At 37.3% G+C, this 13034-nt stretch overlaps 1 protein-coding gene across 2 annotated transcripts in view; it reads left to right on the top strand.

Annotated features, from left to right (window-relative positions):
- The window catches only part of magi2a (membrane associated guanylate kinase, WW and PDZ domain containing 2a), a 241663-nt gene extending 230542 nt beyond the window's left edge, over positions 1 to 11121 (top strand). Inside the window, exons 20-21 of one of the 2 annotated variants that reach the window (XM_060842833.1) lie at positions 291 to 379; positions 9616 to 9774. In XM_060842833.1, coding sequence (XP_060698816.1) covers positions 291 to 379; positions 9616 to 9675 — 149 coding nt within the window. In that variant the 3' untranslated portion in view covers positions 9676 to 9774. Of the gene's footprint in view, positions 1 to 290; positions 380 to 9615 lie in introns of both variants that reach the window. The other variant, XM_060842832.1, reaches the window with a different exon arrangement.
- The last annotated feature ends 1913 nt before the right edge of the window (positions 11122 to 13034 follow it).

The raw sequence follows: 13034 nt of genomic DNA, 5'->3' as shown, positions 1-13034 counted from the left end.
TTGCCAATTGACGTTAGAAGCGCTTCAATTACAAACATACATAGCTTTAAAAAGTTACAGCTAGTTACTAGGACTCATTCTACTTTTTAATGTCTTTCTAATTACTTAACTTCTTGCATGATTTACTATCTTAATGTTTATTTTAACTTAATTCTTTGCTGTTTTAAATTTTTGAATTTACTATACTAAACAGCTAACTAGATAACATTGTGCTAACATTGTGTTAATATCTGCCACTGGTTCTGTTAATTCTAATGATTGGTCCTAGGCTGTTCCTCCCCTTCCTTTAGGAATGGTACCTTCCAGTCTCTCCATGTGCATGAAAAGTGACAAGCATGGGTCCCCATATTTCTTCCTATTGGGCCACCCTAAAGACACGGTTTGTAATTCTGCATGTGTATTCTTCAAATTTTAGATAAAATAATTATAAATTTACACGTTTTATAGTTGAAAAATTATACTAACACATGTACGTGATGTCAAAGTTAATAGTGACTGTAGTCCAAAGTTCAATAATTAAAATTAAATAGTATCTGCTACTTTTCTTACTGTATTTTATAAATTTAATTACTTAGAGTGGTTAACTATTCTAAGCATTATCAAATGTCTATCTTTCTATGATGTACAAAATAATATACATCTCCACTTTATCTTCCTTGAAGTCCTTGACAATAATTTGAAATTAAAGTTATGCTTAGAAACAAAGTTCAAAACTACATTAAAAAGAAGTCACATTCCCTTAATATCAACCTGACGATGTGTCTCCACTTTTGAGAGTTGCCAGGTTTTGTCAAAAAATTTATATTCCGAAATCAAATAGCTGTTATCACAAGCTACTTAGATTTGGTGATCACTGCAAGATTCTGGAGATTCCTGTTGAATATAAGACAAAATGCTGTGGTAGCATGTCTGTTTTTCAGTAATATTCAAGTCGTGTATTATCAATCGTACATTAATATTCTTGTTGCATCCATACCACTGTTTATGAAACTAGGAATCTATATGGTTTGCTAATTATTCTCTCAAAATAATTTGCCACCATCATAGATCTATGTGTATGACCCCCAGGACACGTTGTCCCTTCACATACTTCAGAACTATGTCGTTAGGTCTGTATTGCCAGTTTCTGTTCCTTCTGCAAAATGTATTACCTCGCATTCAACTATGGTAAATCCCATCTGCCATTTGCCTATCCATTTCACTAGCCAACTATGCCCTGTAGCAGTTGTTTGGTTTCATCTTCACTATTTGGAAGCATGGGATGATTTTTGGGATTCATTCTGAATTCCAATATCCACGTCATTTATATATGTTAAAAAAAGGCCATTGTCATGCACCATACCGACGATCATAAATTGCAGTTTTCTGATCATAAGCCAATTCTTTTTTATCCAAGTTGATGCTGACCCTCTTATTTCATGAGCCTCAACTTTGTTCACCAACATTTTATGATGCACTTCATCAAATGCTTTCTTAAAATCTATTTTGACAATATCCAGAACAATCCCTTCATTTGCAGTCCCTTCTTTAAGTATATAAGTAGCAAAAAGGAAGAATGGTTTGGGCTGTTTATGAACCAAAAAGAAGATCATCTTTTGGAGGTAACAGGCTTAGCTCAGATACTAAGCATTTTATATTTGACTTTGGTAAAATCAAGGATGCTGGTAATGTCAAATTAACTGAGATGGTAGAGAAATTCAATTGGACAAAAACAGAGGAGTTACTTGAACATTCACAGCCCCCAAGGTAGAAATGTTCCCTTGTCTAAATGGGCTGCATTCAGGTTGCTGAGGAAAGTGAGACTGGAAATTGCAAGACTCCAGCCACAACTGTCCACTTTAAATTAGTAAGGAGAATCAACCTGTCTCTCCTCAGGACTTGGGACAATAGTTGATCAAGGCAGAAGTATTCTACCAAACAGAAATTGGGCAAGATTAAATTTTATCTTGTATGATGGCAATTTTCTTTATGGAATGACTTATTTAAGAAACAAAGTACTGTCTAGGAGTCCTCACTTAAAGTTGGGGGTACATTTCTGAAAGTTGCAACTTTACGTGAAGCATGGTTTCCCATAGGAGTTAATATTAAAATCAGAGTTGGGTATCCGAGGATAATTTTTTGCCTAGAAAAGGCATGGATAAAACTGTGCTTTCCTAGCCAAGAACATGCAAAACTAAAGGAATCACTTTTAATATGGCAGAAACACTGTATAAATTTAAATTAGACAACACTCATCATTTTCTCTTCAGCAACCTCTGGGATTATTTGCTGCTGTTCCAGTTGATGGGTGCTAAGATGATTGATAAGTTCAACATATAATCTATAGACTCTGTCATGTTTGGACAGGTTTTGCTTGCAATGTCAGTATCCTCCTGCATTAGTGTCTTCCCAAATGGACCTTCTCTCATTTTGGTTCGTCACAATGAGTTGTTGGAGGTGTTTGAATTTCTAGAAATATTTGAAGATATCAATACAATATTTCATTAATGGTGGCTTGGAGTAATCAAGAGCTTCAGTACTGGCATCTTGGCTTTGCACAAGACTTTGCTATTGAGATTCTTTGGGAGATAGTGTTGGTTTTGAATTGAGGCAGCATCAAGCGACAAGGCATTGATAGAGTGAATGGGGTGAAGGGTTAGGATCACCAATGTTTTACTCTTTGTAACAGTCAATGGCATTATTGATTCTTCTGTTCACTCTGGTATTGTGCTGTCTGTTCAGGGTATTCTCCAATCCCCAACTCCAATTTCTTCCATTTTCCAATACCCCTCGATTCCATTACTGATTAAACATCTATGTTTGCCTTCAGTGTACTTAAGAATGCAGTCTTTGCAGCCATCATCACTACAGAATTTCACAGATTCATTAACCCCTTTGAAAAGAAATTTCTCCTCATCTCTCTGTCTTAAATGGGCAACACCTTACTGTGAGATTATACTGTCTTGTCCTAAATTGTCCCATAAGGAGAAACGATGTCTCAATATCTGCCCTATTAAACTTTCAGAATCTTAGATTTTTCATTCTTCTGTAAAGTACAGGCTGTAGTGAGTTCAGGTACTACTAACTCAATGTCTCCCCATAAGAACATCCCTCCATATCTGGAATCAACGTAGTGAACCTACTCTGAACAGTTTTCATTACTAGATTTCTGCCACTTTTCTCCTTTAAGTTATGCACAGCTACTCTATTCTCCCTACCAAAGTACATAACCTCACGTTGCTGCACATCGTATTACATCTGCCAAGTTTTTGCCAATTCAGCTAAGCTGTCTATATCCCTGTGTAGACTCTTTTTGTCATCCTCACCACTTGCACTCCCACCTATTTTTGTGTTGTCTGTAAACTTGCTGATAGTACCATTCACTTCTGTCTTTGAAGGCACATATGTTGTATGTTACTGTGGATCCAACACTGAAAGCTGCTGTTATCTATCAGTTACAGATTGCCATCCTGAGAATGCTCCCCTTACCCAACTTTCTGTCATCTTACTAGAATCATAGAGTCATAGACTCCTAACAGTGCAGACAGATGCTATTCAACCCATTGAGTATGCTCTGCCCCTCCAAAAACCATCCCACCCAGACCCACTTTATCCCTGTAACCCCACATAGGGGCTTGCCCCATGACTAAATCGTATAGCCTGTAAGGCCTTGGATACTGTGGAGCAGTTTTTAGCATGGCCAATCACCCATCTTTGGATTGTGGGAAGAAACCAGAGCACTTGATGGTAACCCATGCAGAGACAGGGAGAGCATGCAAACTCAACACAGACAGTCACGTGAGGCTGGAATCAAATTCCTTCCTTCAGAAGGGTGAGGGGAGATCTAACTGAAACTTACAAAATACTGAACGGCCTTTATAGAGTGGAAGTTGGGAAGATGTTTCCATTGGTAGGAGAGACTTGGACCCTAAGGGACAGCCTTATTGTAAAGGGAAGACTTTTTAGTCAGAGATAAGGAGAAACTTCTTCAGAATCTATGGAATTCACTGCCACAGAAGGCTGTGGAGGCCAGGTCTTTGAGTATATTTAAGATTGAGATAGATAGGTTCTTGATTGTAAAGGGGATCAAGGGTTATGGGGAGAAAGCAGGAAAATGGGGTTGAGAAATTTACCAACCATGATTGATGGTGGAGCAGACTCAATGGGCTGAATGGCCTAATTCTTGCTCTGATGTCTTATGGTCAAATCTGGGTCCCTGCCATTATAACTTCTTAGGTGATTACTACCAGTTCATCTGCTATTTTAATAATTAAGTTTTTTGATATTTTGGAGCACAACCCATAGGTCCAAGCGATCTATTGACCTTTAGCCCCATTAGTTTCCCTTGTATTTTTCACCAGTGATATATGTTCTGTTTATCTCCTCTCTCCTCGCATGCCTCCTCGTCCTTTTATCTTTGATTATTTAATGTATTTGGGATGCTGTTAGTGTCTTCTACCTCAAAGATTTGTGCAAAGGATTTAGTCAACTTCTTTGCCTTTTCCTGGTTCCCTGTTATTACTTCCCCAGTCTCATTCTCTAAGAACCCACTTTGGCCTTCTTAACCTTTTTATATATTCAAAGAAGCTCCTATCTGTTATCATATTTTTTGCTAGTTTACTCTCAACCTTTATTTTCTCCCTCGTTATAATATGTTTGGTCATCTTTTAATGGTTTTTAAAAAAACATTCACCTCTAACTATTAATCTTTGCCATGTTATATGTTTTTCTTTCAATTTTATCCTGTCCTTAACTTCCTTAGTTAACCATGAATGGTTTATTCCATTTGTAGGATCCTTCTTCCTCACTAGAATATGTAATGAACTATTTTCTTAAATGTTTGCCACTATCAATTGTCTTTTCTGCTTGTCCACTTTCCCAGTCCACTACATCCAATTCTGCCATTATTTCATCATAATTATTCCTGCCCAGGTTCAGCACAGATGCATCCAATATTTCCCACTCTCAAACTGAATACTAAAATTCTGCATGTGTGGTCACTGTTCTCTTGGGGATCTTTCACTCTGAGAACATTTATTGAACCCACTTCATTATACATACCAGATCAAGAAGTTGGATCCACAATATATTGTTCCAGGAAACTATCCTGAATACGTTATCTGAATTCTTCCTTATGGCTACATCTACCAATTTTATTTTCCAAAGCTACTTGAAGATTAAAGTCACCCATGATTAATGTTCAAGTATTTTATATGTCCTCATTGTCTCTGATTTACTGTCTTTTCTACGATATACTGTTAAATACCAGTGTTGTCTTCCCGGAGTTATTTTTTGACTCCGACATCTTCGAATCCAAGATTGTTTCTTATTATTCCACTTGTTCCATCAAGTAATAACAAAACTAGCCTCAGTCTTTTTCTTTTTTCCCATCATTTTGAAAAGTCATATACCCCTAAATATTTTGTTCCCAATTGTGATCTTGTAACCAGATCTCCATAATGGCTATATGATCATATCCATTGACCTCTTTTTTATGCTGTTAATTCATTTCCGTTCTGAATACTATGTGCATTTTTCCTTTTACCATTTTCCCCCCTTTGACCTTATTTGCTTTTATTTTTATGTTTGTAAACACTGTCCCTTCCTATTGCATCCCAGGTATTATTAGGCAAGTAGCTGCACTGCAGTTCTGTCATATCCCTTTTCTTTGCAAGTCTACATATCTCCTCTCTCCATGACATCGTCACAGGAAGTGATGCTGATTGCACTCAATCAATATTAATAATTTCAGACCGATATACAATATGTCACTAGGCAGGGCATGTAGTGAAAAATGTAGTCTTTAGAATAACTTGATTTAAGGGGAAGTGTCATTATCTGTCAGCCAAGTTTACAAAAAGACCAAGGAATCAGTACAATAAAAAATGTATTATGGACATGATCCACAATAAATCTAGGTGACAAAGGTCTGTTTCACAAATCAAAGAATATCTTGAGGGAAGTTCAGAAACAGATGATAATAGCTGAGTCGATGGCAGAGTCCACAAGATCAGAACCTGGAGGGGTGAGTTGCACAGGAAAAAGATTGGAAAGATGAACTCCAAGTGGTGCAATGGGTGGGAAGTCAGCAAGAAAATCATTGGACTGCAGCCCATAAGGATACAGCAACAAGCACTTGATGGGCCCCTCAGCAGATGGATTGGAGCCAGGGTAGTTAAAAAGGTGATGAGGAAAATATTTCAAGAATTAAGATTTAATAAGTCAACTGTAAAAGTAAGGAGAGATCAAAGGAGGGAAAAAAAGATCAAAGTCAGCAAAATGTAAGTATATACTTTTTAAAATTAGTTATTGTATTTGGTTAATATTACAATATTAAATTGGAGGTGATATTGAATTATCCTTATTGTATTAATAGTACTTGTTTAGCATTGATGTATATGGGTTAAAGGAGCACGCAAACTGGGTAACCCAGAGAGACTGTTTCTGTAGTTTTAGTACAAGGCGATGGACTAAAATAATTATTTTAAACTCATGTGGTGTGCACTCCTTGCTGGCCCCGATTTTGAATTAGCTAGCATTAAACTTGAAATTCTGACTCTATCATTAGTTTTAAAATTTAACAAAACTGCAGCCATTAGATTAAGTAAACATATGTGTAAATAAATGATAAGGAGTAGTGATTATACACATTTTCAATACATAGGACCATTATGCTAGCTGAAGGAATGCACCTTTAAATACAAAAATTGTGAAAAGACTGTAGATTAAGAACTGATGCATTTTTAACATTGTTTCTAATTTTGCAGTTACTAAAAAGATGCTATGTCATTTTGTTTTAATTTGCACAAAATAAAAACAAAAACCAACAATCCTTTGAATATTGAATACAGTGTAATGTATAGAAAATTAGAGCTTTTAAATTGTGGTGCATTTTCCCTTACTTTGCCTGTCATTAACTGTTTCAAAGAAAGTTGGCAATTCATGAAATTCTTCTCATTCATACATAAGCATTCTTGCATGTGTTGATGTATATTTTGTTCCACAAATCCACTCGACACAAATTTCAGTACAATGGTAGATGCTTTATTATCGGACAGCCGGCAAGAGATTCTAAATGTCCCTAAAAGTAGTCATGCATCTACTTGTCCACGAATCTCTGCCCACAAAGAGGTTAATCAGTCGCATGGTCAATTGTCATTACATAGTTTAAGACAGGTAATTATGAATTTACAAACCCAATGAATGTTGATGTCCTGTGATAACTTGTGAATGGATTACAGGGACTGGTTATCGTATTCTTCTTGATCATGTGTTGATTGGAAGAGATTAAAACAAGGGTTTTGCCTGTTCTCAATGGGCGATTCACATACATATGCAAATATGGAGGGGAAGAAAGACAAAGGGAGCAAGCGGCAGTTTAACAGGGTTGTGGCCAAGGCTATCAATCTTGTCTGGGAAGGGCAATTATTTTTGTCTGAGGCTACATGGGAATCCACATTGTGGTTCCACTAGGCTCCTCTTCTGGGATACAGTCAGCCTCCCTCCTACTGAGATGTTCTGTCTATATTGTAAGAGGACAGACTTCCAATTGATACTGCAGTGAGTCTTTTTGGCAATGGAATGTTTGACCCTTGAGTCCCCAATGTGCCTCGAAGGAGAAGTAAAACATGGAATTGATCCCTTGTGGCTTTCTAACTTCCTCACATATCCCTTGCTACTTCAGGACATTCCATACTAAATATTAAAATAATAGTTGAAGTTGACAATAACTATACATTTATATTTGAACTTTTATTTAATTACACCCTTTTCATATATCCCTCAATTATTGGAAAATTTGAGGCAATTTAAACTTGTAAGATCACAAATTATAAATTGTACAGTAAATGCACAATTCAAAAAAAGAACATAAGTAATAATCAGTAATTTGATATTTGGCCAGATTTAGCTCAGGTCAATATAGGATCCATCCAGGTGACTGAGGGAAACGAGAGAGAAAACCTTTTGTTTAATCCCTACTTGTCCACGAATCTCTGCCCTGCACACAAAGAGAAAATAGCTGGGGCCTTAACAAATATCGTTGCAGCATTTTTGAACACGGGGGGAAGTTCTGGGGGACTGGAAAATTGCTACTATTGTCCCCTTGTTTAAGAAGGGTAGCAGGGATAATCCAAGTAATCATAGACCGGTGAGCCTGACATCAGTGGTAGGGAAGCTGATGGAGAAGATACTGAGGGATAGGGTCTGTTCCCATTTGGAAGAAACTGGGCTTATCAGAGGTAGGCAACATGGTTTTGTACAAGGAAGGTCATGTCTTACTAACTTAATAGAATTCATTGAGGAAGTGACAAAATTGATTGATGAGGGAAGGGCTGTAGATGTCCTATATGTGGACTTCAGTAAGGCATGTGATAAGGTTCCCCATGGTAGGCTGATGGAGAAGGTGAAGTCACATGGGATCCAGGGTGTACTAGCTAGATGGATAGAGAACTGGCTGGGCAACAGGAGACAGAGAGTAGTAATGGAAGAGTGTTTCGCAAAATGGAGACCTGTGACCAGTGGTGTTCCACAGGAATCTGTGCTGGGACCACTGTTGTTTGTGATATACATAAATGATTTGGAGGAAGAAATAGGTGGTCTGATTAACAAGTTTGCAAATGACACTAAGATTGGTGGAGTACCAGATAGTGAAGGAGACTCTCAGAGAATACAGCAACATATAGATAGATTGGAGAGTTGGGGAAAGAAATAGCAGATGGGGTTCAATCCAGGCAAATGTGAGGTGATGCATTTTGGAAGAACAAGAGGGAACTTTACAGTAAATGGAAAAGTCCTGGGGAAAATTGATGTACAGAGAGATCTGGGTATGCAGGTCCATTGTTCCTTGAAGGTGGCAACACAGGTCAATAGCATGATCAGGAAGGCATGCGGCATGCTTTCCTTCATCAGACAGGGTATTGAGTACAAGAGTTGGCAGGTTATGTTACAGTTGTACAAGACTTTGGTTCAGCCACATTTGGAATATTGCGTACAGTTCTGGTCACCTCATTACCAAAAGGATTTGGATGCTTTGGAGAGGGTACAGTGGAGGTTCACTAGGATGTTGCCTGTTATTAAGTGATAGCTATGAAGAGAGGTTGAGTAGATTAGGATTATTTTCATTAGAAAGACAGAGGTTGAAGGGAGACCTGAGGTCTACAAAATCATGACAAGTATAGACAAGGTAGCAAGAAGCTTTTTTCCCCAGAGTAGGGACTCAATTACAAGGGGTAATGAGTTCAAAGTGAGAGGGGAAAAATTTAGGGGAGATATGCATGGAAAGTTCTTTATGCAGAGGGTGGTGGGTGCCTGGAATACATTGCCAGCAGAGATGGTAGAGGTGGACAAGACAGCATAATTTAAGGTGTATCTAGACAGGTACATCAATGGGCAGGGAGCAAAGGGGTACAGACCCTTAGAAAATAGACGACAGGTTTAGATAGAAGATCTGGATTGGTGCAGGCTTGCAAGGCCGAAGGACCTCTTCCTGTACTGTAATTTTCTTTGTTCTTTGTTCTTTTCTTTGCTCATGGGTTAGGAGCTTGACGGCAACTCCAGAATTTATTTTCCATCCCTAAATCCCTAATTATCTTCTATAAATCCTATACTGACTTTTTAAAATTATTGTTTTAACAGACAACCACAGCCGGAATGCTTCCTCTGCAGGCTCCCCAGGCCTGTCGGAAATTACCATAATTCCTGATGATCTGATACCACCACCATCATCATCGCATTCTGCCCCAACCTATGATTCCATTCACCAGCTAGCCCCAGGGACATTATGGGACATCAAGAAAGAAAATGATATCGTGAGAAGGGAGCACTCCTCAAATCACTATGGAAGGAGCAGAAGAGACAGATCAGAGAGCCCAGGAAAAGTGGAAAAGTTGAAGCAGCATCGAAACTCGAAGAAGAATCTTTCAAGGCTCTCTAAGGAAAATAGTAAAAAAACATATGGTGGCAGGACCACCTCTGAAAACAGGACAACTGGGAGGAAATATTTTACGGACACTAAAATAGGGGAGGGCAAGTTTTATGAATCAAACAATGAGAAACATAAACGTGGTAGATCCATGTCTCCAGCTTCCCGAAGGGGAAGGTCTCCTGGAATAAAAATGGATCATAAAGTTGCCGATATCACTGAGAGAAAATTGTTAAAAACACAGAAACACAGGATGAAATCAGCAGATTTTGGCTTACGAAGTGATACTGGTGATGTTGATAACTTCCATGAAAATGCCTTAGAACAGGTCATCAAGGACCTTAAACGAGATCTCAGTAAGATCTCCGGTGAGGAGCATACACGTTCAAATCTTGCTATTCAAAGTAATAATACTATAACCCGAAAATCAACTGTTTCACCTGGGCCATGGAAAATTCCTGGTTCTGATAAGTATCCCAGTACAATGAAATCTGGTGCTGCCACCATGGACAAATGAAATAATAATATATTATTCTCCCAATTGTCAGATAGATGCAGGACATTCAGCATTTCCCCTTATCACATTATTTATCTAACTTAATTTGAACAGTTACTCAGCCTTATAAACTGGAAGCATTTGCATTAACAATATAGTAAGAATAATATTCAATGGGGCAATGATAAGTTTGGTCATAAAAGACTTTAAAGAAAGCAACCAGCAGTATTTTAAACCTTCTGTAAACTGATGTTTACCACTATGCTATGGGGACAGTGAAAACATCCGTGAGCCAAACCAATGAACTGTACGGAGCAGTGCAGTATGATTATGTTGGTAACAACATCAGAGAACAAGAATAATATTGGTGCTTCTGTTGAAAACAATGTTTAAAGTATGAAGGATTTACTTCATCTGTATGCTGCGGTCATATCTGTTGTATCAGTAATCTTTGTACCAGTGGGAACATCAGTTGTTAGAGTTTGGCCTTAAGTAAAACTGCACTGAAGAGTAAGGCACCGAAAAATTGGAAGTCTATGTAAAGCTGAATTTTTTGTAAATATTCACTTAATAGGACAAAGGCCTAGCCCAGGGGTTAAAGTTGTTTTCTACAATACTGGAGCCTCATCAATAGGAATAACACAAGTGAACATATTTAATTTAAATTTCATCTTGTATCAAAGCAACCCAATTTTTAGGTCCACATCAGTGAACCAAGCACAATAATAGTGTCATAGTAATAATGCAGTTGATTTTCATATTGAAGTTTACTTATGGTGAATGTGAGCACAGTTCACCTACTTTATCCTCTGGTCTAGCCATAATCTGATTTCTGCCATTAATGGTATAGTAAAATCAGGTTTTGGGCAATGCTTCTGTATTGTAGTGCACGTACCTGTATTACCCCCTGATTTTAGGTTTATGGAAAAGTGGGATTATGATTGCAGAAGCAGACTACATTTTGCACAGCTCACAGCTCTTACTTGTGCAGTAATTGCTGTATGCTATCTGTAATCAAATGATCTATGAACATGACATGTCACTTACCCTTTGGATAAATATTGCTGTGTAGTGTTAGTTGTGAATTTACCTTGTACAGTATCTCTATAAATATGATTCCATGTATTATTAGTCACAAAGACTGTAAGTGAGCAACTATTTTTATGAAATGCACCACTACGGATAAATTAACTTTTACAGAAAACTTGTTTATGATATTCTATCTGAAACACTGTCAAATAAAATACCTACTCTGAAACGAGTGCTGTCCTGAGTGCTTCAACAATTTCCAGCTCAGGCTAAAAAAAAACAACCTTAAATGTACATGCATAAAGCTATCAAAAGATAATTATATGCACATTCTTTGCTTATATGATACAAGTCAGCATTTTTTTGTGTGCCTATGAAATTAACCTTTTTATATTCTATCAATACCTTTTATTCAAAATCTGTAATAATGGTGTTTTACATTTGGTTTGAGATACCAGAATGTTGCTTTTGTCAAAAGTCTCTCTAATCTATTGGAACAGAGTCTTTAAGAATGTTTTATGAAGGTGCTCAACTCCTTTCATGGGTTTTGTCAGGACAGCACCAAAATATGCCCAACAAAAGGTTGTTTGAAAATATCATTTCAGCTGACAATGTAGAATCTCTCTTGTTACCTTGCAAATTGTAAGGGTAGTTGGCTGTTGCCTGATGTTGAGACATGTTACAGTAGTCTCAAAAAAAATACATTATATAACTAAAGTAGTGTGACTTTAAAAAAGGACAATCCTAAGTTTTTACTCAAAAGTTGATGTTTTAAATTACACAAATTTCAGTTTTCAGATTTTAATCCATAAATTGTGAGCAATGTATCAAAGAAGTCTACAAATAATTGTTAGAGAAAGATCAATCTTAAACCATTCATTGTTCCCTGAATTGTAGTCTCATTCTCTGTGTACCTCGGAAGAAATACCACAAACCATTTGAATCATTCTAGAGTACGGCCAAACTACTTCAATAATCAGTTCAACTGAATTCTTAATCACAGACTTATAATAGAAAGTGCCGGTGGAAACCACGTATCTCACTTCACGGAGAGAGAAGTATAGTAGGTAAGTCAGACCTCGGTCGTCGCATCACCTGGCAATAGTGGTATTGCTAAATGCATCGGAATTTATACACATTTATCACTCAGCTACTAGAGTCTCACAACTCAAAAGGGAGAAAAATTATGTTAAAAGGGTAATGAAAAATAAAACAAATCAAAACATGAAGTAAGATTGCTGGAAGAAATTGGAAGTTATTTGTAAGAGTTGCAGATAGAATAGTTGATAGAAGCCTTGCATCTGAATCAATAGGTTCCAAGCTCAAGTCCCATGCAAGGGCATTATATCCAAGCTGACAATCCATTGAAGTATTGATAGAATGTTGCATTGTTAACAGCTGAGACATTAAACTGAGCCTGTCAGCCTGCTCAGGCAGATGTAAAAGATTCTGAGCAATATCCCTTAATCAATACCACAAAAAAATGAGTTGGCCATTTTCACATTGCTGTTTCTGAGAGTTTATTATGCACAAATTGGCCGCTACATTTTCTAAAATAGTGACTGTGCTTCAAAAGAAATTCATTGATTGTGAAGCATTGGTTGTAAA

Source organism: Hemiscyllium ocellatum, chromosome 23 (genome assembly GCF_020745735.1).
Source record: "Hemiscyllium ocellatum isolate sHemOce1 chromosome 23, sHemOce1.pat.X.cur, whole genome shotgun sequence".
Taxonomy (NCBI): Eukaryota; Metazoa; Chordata; class Chondrichthyes; order Orectolobiformes; family Hemiscylliidae; genus Hemiscyllium; species Hemiscyllium ocellatum.
This window is presented reverse-complemented; position numbering and strand designations above follow the sequence as displayed.